The sequence below is a fragment of the Falco peregrinus genome, chromosome 5, assembly GCF_023634155.1.
Source record: "Falco peregrinus isolate bFalPer1 chromosome 5, bFalPer1.pri, whole genome shotgun sequence".
NCBI lineage: Eukaryota > Metazoa > Chordata > Aves > Falconiformes > Falconidae > Falco > Falco peregrinus.
In genome coordinates, this window is record NC_073725.1 from 50,123,328 (window position 1) to 50,130,756 (window position 7,429).

The window sequence follows — 7,429 nt, forward strand, 5'->3', positions numbered from 1 at the left end:
ACCACTGAAATATCTCAGCAATGCCAGGAGGCTGGTATGCCCCGGGAGGGTAAGAATAGTCTACAATGGCAGAGATCACTCCTGTTGTTGTTTGTCTACTTGAAGTTGTCTGGAACAGAGGATCCCCACAAGAGGTAGGAGCAATCAGATTTGAGAAGCTAGAGCTTTTGCAAGACAAACTGTTAAAGCCTTAAGGAGATTTGTTCCAACATCCAAAACTAAAGTCCTGTTGAAATCATCAAAATAATCCTACATCCATACATTGTTGTGGCCAGGTTTCTCATTTCCATGCTTGACCCTTACCAAAAATTCCTTTTCCCCCCACCCCCCACCCTCACCCCCCCTTTTTTTTCTTCCCTGTCTAGGTCTGATCTCCTTTGGAAATGCCAAACTCATTAGGACGTCAGGAGCTGGAAGTGTTCTGAGCCGGTTCAAACATGGAGCGCTGGGACTCACTGGGATTTTTGGTTGTCACGCTGAACTATAATGTGACTATTGTTGGTAAGTGCTTTAAAACAGCTCTCTTCTTTCTTTTGCTGCTCCATATCCTAAAGCCACCCAAGTGTCCTACTGATAATCAACTTTAATTTCTAGCTATGCCTCTGTGATCCTTACAATAAGAAGTTGTTTTCTAGGTAAGTGGCATGAGTGGTTAATTATTGCTTTTCTTGTTAAACAGTTTCCTACACCTTCTCTGATATATGTTTTCTGAACTTCACGTAAAATATTCCGGCAAGGTTTTCAAATTTGTTTTTTCTCAGTGCCTGAGCTTCCATTCAGCTCTAATGGCTGTCGTAGGGGTCCCGTTGAAAACACACAGAAGTAGCGCTTTATTTATACCACATTAAGTGAACGGTAGAATGCATGCAATAGCTTTAGTGATGAATTTAAAAGTTTGAGGAAGGGGGAAAAAAACCCTCTCTTTTATATGAAGAAGTTTGTGGTTTATTCTCGTTGAAGTTAATTACCATTGCTTTTCATTCTCTATTATTAACAAACAAAGTTAACATGCATTTAAAGACAAACAGACGAAATACAATAAGACACTGTTCCTTTTTCATGGGCTACTTTGAGCAAAGTGTGAGTCAGAGGAAAACTTCCAAGGGCCTTTCAAATCCCCTTTACCTCCAGTTTGCTGGAGGACAGTTTGCTGTAGCTGGTGCTGCACATCACAGGGACTATCCAACTAAGCCGCAGGGGGGTCAGTGAAGGGGCTTGTTCTACTATGTTTAATCAAGATTGAGTCATTGGGGAAGGTGATGGGTGGAGGGGTTATCTTTAAAATGTATGTCATACTAAACTACTTCCTAAGGAGCCATTGATTTTTCTTAAGCAGCACTCCCTATTGTACATGTTCTAATTAAAAATTGATAGTGAAATAGCATGTAGTATTTTGAGCTTAATTAACTAATGTGGTTGAAACACTTTGAGGTCCTCACAGGGGAAAAAATGCTACCTAAGGATGAAACATCGCTTGCTAAAGATGACTGACTCTGTACAGCTGGTGCTTTCTTTTGACCCACACTGTGTCAAAAAGACACTAACAGTACAGCCTGTCACCCGAGATGCAGGAAGCTGAAAACAAAGCAAAACTACTGCTAAAGTTCGGGCGATTGAAGATAAAATGCAAAAGCCTCTATTTATTTATGGTTAGATAATATAGTCTTTTGTCAGGAGCAGCAGGTTTGTCTGATGATCTCTCATATACCTTATGTCTCCTTAACCTTTTTTCCATGCTGAAGTTTTTCCACTTCAGAGTGCGGTTTTACTGTTGTAGCCCATAATCAGTCTACTAGCCACAAATGGTTTATGTGGGGCATTCAAACTGCATGTTCAGTACAATAATAGGTATCACTCAATGTTGTAGTAATATTTGAATTTTTAACTCACACCAACTCCAGGGAAACAGTTTTATGGGAAATAGAAAAGAATGTTTTTCAAGACAATACCTGTTAATAATCATGTCTTTTTAAAAACTCAAGCATGTTTTTTTTTCTATAAAACCCTTTAGAATGTGCTGTTTCCCAGACTACATTTAAAACCTTGTGTGTATGTTAGATCACAATCACTATTAATGATGAGGTTTTCAGTGCATTTCTCAGCCAGTAACTCCATGTAACATGCTTCTCTTTAGTCACTGAGTCTTGCTGTTTGTTTGTGGTTACAGCTGGTTTCATAACCATTCCTGAAAGCACATAATTCTTTTCTGGGCTTTTTGTGGGGTTTTGTTTTTTGGTTTTGTTTTTTTTTTTCCTTTTTGTTCCTAAGTGGGGTTTTTTTTCTGTTTTCTTGGCATATTTTAAAAATATGTGAAACTAAAGTAGGGGATTATTAAATTAAATTATTACTTTTTCAAAAAACATATAGGGAACTAGTGACAGGACTCAAAAGGAAACTTGAGAAATTCACATGCTGAACTTAACTTCAGGTGTTGAATTTTTCCATGTGTTTGTACAGATATTTGTATGTCAATATTTTTAATATTTGTCAATATAACAGTATATCTTTAGACTTTCCTGTCCTGCCCAGGAAAAGGATTTCTTTTTTATTTTCTTCTTTTTATTTTTTTTTTATAAATAATTTTGTCAGTAATACAAAATAAAAACTTGTAATGAAATCCTACTCCATCCAAAAGTCTTCCAAGAAACTGTCAGGAACAATAGTCTCATTCAAAAGATATACATAAGGTACCAGTGCCTGATCTTTCACTGGTGTTGATGTAATAAAATAAGGATAAGGCCCGATCTTTCCAACCAAAGTGAATTAGAGCAAGCCCTACCTAAAGAAACCATGTGAAAGAATTCAGGGGAAGACTAAGTAAGAAGTGCATGAAAATGCCAAACTTCTAAAGCTTCACTTGGTGTTGGTATCAAGACAGAAGGGAGCTTTGGGTCTGAATAGAGAGAGAAGCTGTGCACCAAGGTGAACAAAGATTGAAAGACGTGATCAAGATGGGGCAACCAAAGAAGTAGCAGAGAGAAATGCCTGGGATACACATGTGCACACACAAATGTACATTTGTAGAACATTTTGCATGTTTCCTAGTAGCACCTCTCAACTAGCTCACTAGTGAATACTACTCCAGGCACAACAGAGAGATTTTGTTGGCTATAATAAACTTCACATACAATTTCATTGGCCAAGACCAAGAAGAAATGCTATGTCATGAAAAACTCTTTTGTATCTAGAACAGTTTCATATTGTATTAGCTGATCTATAGTATTGAAAAATTGACAAAATTCTGGTACAGAGGTATGACATCAACAGAAAGGAAGAACTGTAAGTAAAATAGAGTTATTAATTTTGAATTCTTTATCAGATCTGGACATGTTCAGAGTGGTTTTGTTAGGCTGAGGTTTTAGTTGGCATGGCCCATTGTATGCCAAACTCCTGTGCTGTTGAGTCTAGATGGTTATGGAATGTGTCAGCTAACATATTTTCAGTCCCAGTCAAAACAAAGCCAAAGACGAGCTTTTAGAGGGGAGATTAATTACAGAGGCTATTTCTTCAAATGCCTTGTATATAGAAAGCGCATCACTACAGTGCCTACCTTCCTTTCTTTCTCAGTGCTGACTCTTTTTCTCACCTTTTCCTCTCTTCTAGGAAAGATCTGGCTAATGTTAATAATTCTGCTGCGAATGGCAGTGGTAGTGTTAGCAGGCTACCCACTCTACCAAGATGAGCAGGAGCGCTTCATCTGCAACACCCTGCAACCAGGATGCTCCAACGTTTGCTATGACTTGTTCTCTCCTGTATCTCACTTTAGATTCTGGCTCATTCAGACTGTGTCCATCCTGCTACCTTATGCTGCATTCAGCATTTATGTTTTGCACAAGGTAGCTATGTACATTGTAAGAATGCACTGTTTGGTACATGGATGCAAAGGGAATAAGGGTTTATCAAGCCCCAAAGACCTGAAGGAGCTCTGTAGAAGTACCCTTGTCAGTAGATTAGATTGTGGTGCAGACAACCTAAGTGTCCTTAATTTTTCTGGGGCGTATACTATTCATCTCTTTATTAGGACGCTACTTGAGGCTGCCTTTGCAGCTGTGCAGTATTTTCTTTTTGGATTTTTTGTTCCTGAGCGCTTTTCCTGCTACCACTCACCTTGTACAAGCACAGTTGATTGTTACATCTCCCGGCCCACCGAGAAATCCATCATGATGATTTTCATCTGGGGAGTCAGCAGTCTATCCTTTCTGCTTAGCCTAGCTGATCTTGTCTGTGCTCTCCGGAGAAGGACAGAAAGAAACCAAAAGAACAAGCTGCTGGCAAACCTCCATGTAGAGAATGAATGCATTTTAAATCTTTCCCCTGTACAGCATGGTAGTTCTTCACCTCAAAATCAAGACTGTCCAGTATCAAATAGCAGCCAGACCAGTGATGGCTCCTGCTCACTTCTCTCTGAGGAGGAAGGAGAGGTGGCTGTTCTTCATCCTGAAGTGGTCTCTCAGCAAACTGCCAGCACTAACCTCAACAGCAATAGCAACAAGCCCTGTATAGCAGGAGATCTTGCTGCTAAGCAAGATAGCACTGAAGAACCTTCCTGTACTGGTGACCATCAAGGAGCTACGTGCGGGCAAGTCAGACCCAGTCTTCAGCAAGACTTCATTAAAGATACTGCCCTGAGACCTCAGATCAAGTCTCACCTTAGAGGTTCTTCCTCTGTAGTTCAGAGCAAGCTTTTAGGATACTACCCTTCAGCTGAGCTAAAAACCCTTGATGCACAATCAAATTATAGCAGTACTAGTTGCTTGAGGTCAAAAAAGTCAGAATGGGTATAGAGCCCTGAGTGAACACTACCCTATGACCCTGGCAGAACAAATCATTTCATCACTGAGGAGGTTTCATGTAGTTCCAGCTGGATCCCTCAGCTGTGGTTATACTGCAAGGACACTCTACTATGCTGTGTTCCCCCATGGACAAGGAAGTGCAAACCATGGATAAGAGTTTGAAAGATATTATATATTATGTTTTTCTGAGTGCAAGTGACTTAAATAAGCTGTGGACTGTCACTGAGGTGACTGACCTGGCTTTCCAGGAGTATGTGTGAACATTTGTTTACCCTAACCTAGTTTTATTCAGAGGGTCGCAAGAACTGCTATTTGTAGATACTGCTTACCTACGTAGCACCTACAATGCTGTTTAGACACAGCACAGATCTAGTCTTGCTCTTAGTCTGCCATGTAGCAAGTTTCTGTAATGACTTAATGTCTGGCTCTTCTGTGCAGAACATCAAGGGACAACAGCTTTCACGTTCTTCCTTTTCTCTCCTATGGGTGCAGAAGTCTTTAAGACAGTTTGGCTCATAACATCTGTGTATCATTTCTCACATATGCAAGGTAAAGACTACTACTTAATCATCCCTCATCTTCTGCATCCCCTCAGAAATTATGTAGCTTAATAGATGGATGCAACAGAACTGCTCTTTGTGTCGGGAAGCAGAATTTACTTCTGCCACCAAAGTACTTTGGGATCCTGAGGTATGCTACAGAGGTTTTTAATTACTACCATCTAAGTAAAATGTTCCTCTCTATTAGCTGTGTTTGTTTCTTTTATCATACATGCTTGTTGTATGATTTGTCATTTCCAGGGTAGGAAATTAAATTTTAAACTTATCACAGGCAGAAAAAAACATTAAATATTTAAACCTCTCATCCTCCAAAGCCTCCTTAACGGGGCCTGGGCTGATTACACATACCATGACAAAACATTGCAACAATGAAACCTTTTATGATTCATTGCGTCTTCTCAGCTGTGAGAAGGAATGCAAGGAACAAATGTGGATTCAGTCTATCGCATACATCCCCCAGCGTGAGATATAAATAGGGTAGGATAAATAATAAATGTGTTATGGCTGGATACAGTTTGCTTTTTTGTGCCTCTAGTTAGGCATCTTATAATGACTGAGTAGTCTCATTCCAAATCAGAAAGATCCTGTTTGTGTTTGAAATGGGAAGTGAAATTAATTAACTTCTTTATTCTATTTGCAGTTTCTTCTTGTGAGATTGTGGCCTTTGGTTTGTGTCCCTCAGCTGCAAACTTTGCTGCTTTTAGGACTTGTGGACCCTTTGACTCATAATTCAGAGTCAGTGTAATAAACACTTAATGTGTTTATAAAAACTGTATATTAAAAGAGCAGGATTTGTATAGGCTTTTCACTGGGGAGTGAATAGAAACTTCTGGCATCAACAACCTGCTCCTAAGGGAATGTCTCTGAGCCTCTTCTAACAATTATATCCAAGTCACATTCATTAATTACAAACACATGGTTTTACAAACTGGGTGGATCTACTAGGAGGGGAAGATGAAAGGAAGATGTGCAAATGTGTTTGAACTATTCTGGGTTTCCACAGTGATCATTGGTAGGGGCATCCACAGTGGGGAGGAGAAAATGGAAAAGAAGATCTGTTTGAAAGAACAAAAAGGATCACCTCTAATTTGTCCTTATATTCAATATCACTGAACGTTAAGGTACTGTGAAGATATCTAGATGTCCTAGAAAGAGTGAGTGAAAGAAGTAATAGACGTGGAGCAAGGAAGCAGCATGATTTTCTGCTGTTTAAGCAAACATTTAATCTTTTAAATTTGTGAATTGGTTTTGTAAGTCCTTCCAGAACATATTTCATACTCAGGAAAATGTTACAATGTTATGTTTGCCAGTGCATCTTTCTATCATTTCTTAACCCATCTACTTCAGAAAAGCATCTTGGAAGAAGGGCTGAAAACACAATACTCCTAATACTGCCCTCAGGGAGCTTTGTCATGCCTTCAGACAAGTCTGCCATAGCTGCAGGTACCACTTGCACTCTGAGGTGGGTTTATGGAATGATACATAGGATACATATACTGCTCATCTAGTGTCGTGTGGTACTGAACATGAGACTACACAGAAAGGAATTGAGCTCCCTGGCAACAAGAGTTGGAACTGAGTAGGAAATCTGTGATAAAATAGCTTTCACATGGGAAATAAAATTTCTGTTGGAAAATTATAAATTGCCTAAAAAAATGTTTTTTCTTAGTATCTTCAACTACATCATAGGACTTCTTTTGCTAAACAGGTATCTATTGGGCTGCTGGTGACCTGGAATTTCCATGCTTTCCATGCAGCAAAATCAAGTATCACTGGGAGTTTCTGCAGTATCAGCATGATTTAAAGAAAAAAAAAATATCCATTTTTTTTACCCCTAAATAAGACAGATTTAAAAAAAAACTTTCTTCAAAACATAATTTTTCGATTTCTTTATTTTAGCTTGAAATATGAAGTTTTTTAATACCAAAATACAAGCCAAAGCCCAAGTTTCAATCAGTTATAAACACTTTATTCTCTTTCCTCACAGTCTAGGTTGGGTCACTTTGATTTATTCTCATCAGCATAATGGAAAGCCGTGACTCTCTCTTCTCCTCTGAAATACACTGTAGACAGGTG

The 7,429-nt window shown here is 39.0% G+C and overlaps 1 protein-coding gene across 1 annotated transcript; it reads left to right on the forward strand.

Annotated features, from left to right (window-relative positions):
• Window positions 1-345: 345 nt before the first annotated feature.
• GJD4 (gap junction protein delta 4) lies at window positions 346-7,176 on the forward strand. Its single transcript, XM_005233924.3, has 2 exons — window positions 346-501; window positions 3,604-7,176. Exons 1-2 carry the CDS (start codon window positions 438-440, stop codon window positions 4,782-4,784), a joined length of 1,245 nt encoding a protein of 414 aa, XP_005233981.2. The 5' UTR covers window positions 346-437; the 3' UTR covers window positions 4,785-7,176.
• The last annotated feature ends 253 nt before the right edge of the window (window positions 7,177-7,429 follow it).

What these genes read in the sequence shown, in the direction of transcription:
- GJD4 (XM_005233924.3), top strand. Translation starts at nt 438, where the DNA reads ATGGAGCGCTGGGACTCACTGGGATTTTTGGTTGTCACGCTGAACTAT. An exon ending in CTATAATGTGACTATTGTTG is followed by an intron (nt 502 to 3,603) that starts GTAAGTGCTTTA and finishes CCTCTCTTCTAG; the next exon opens with GAAAGATCTGGCTAATGTTA.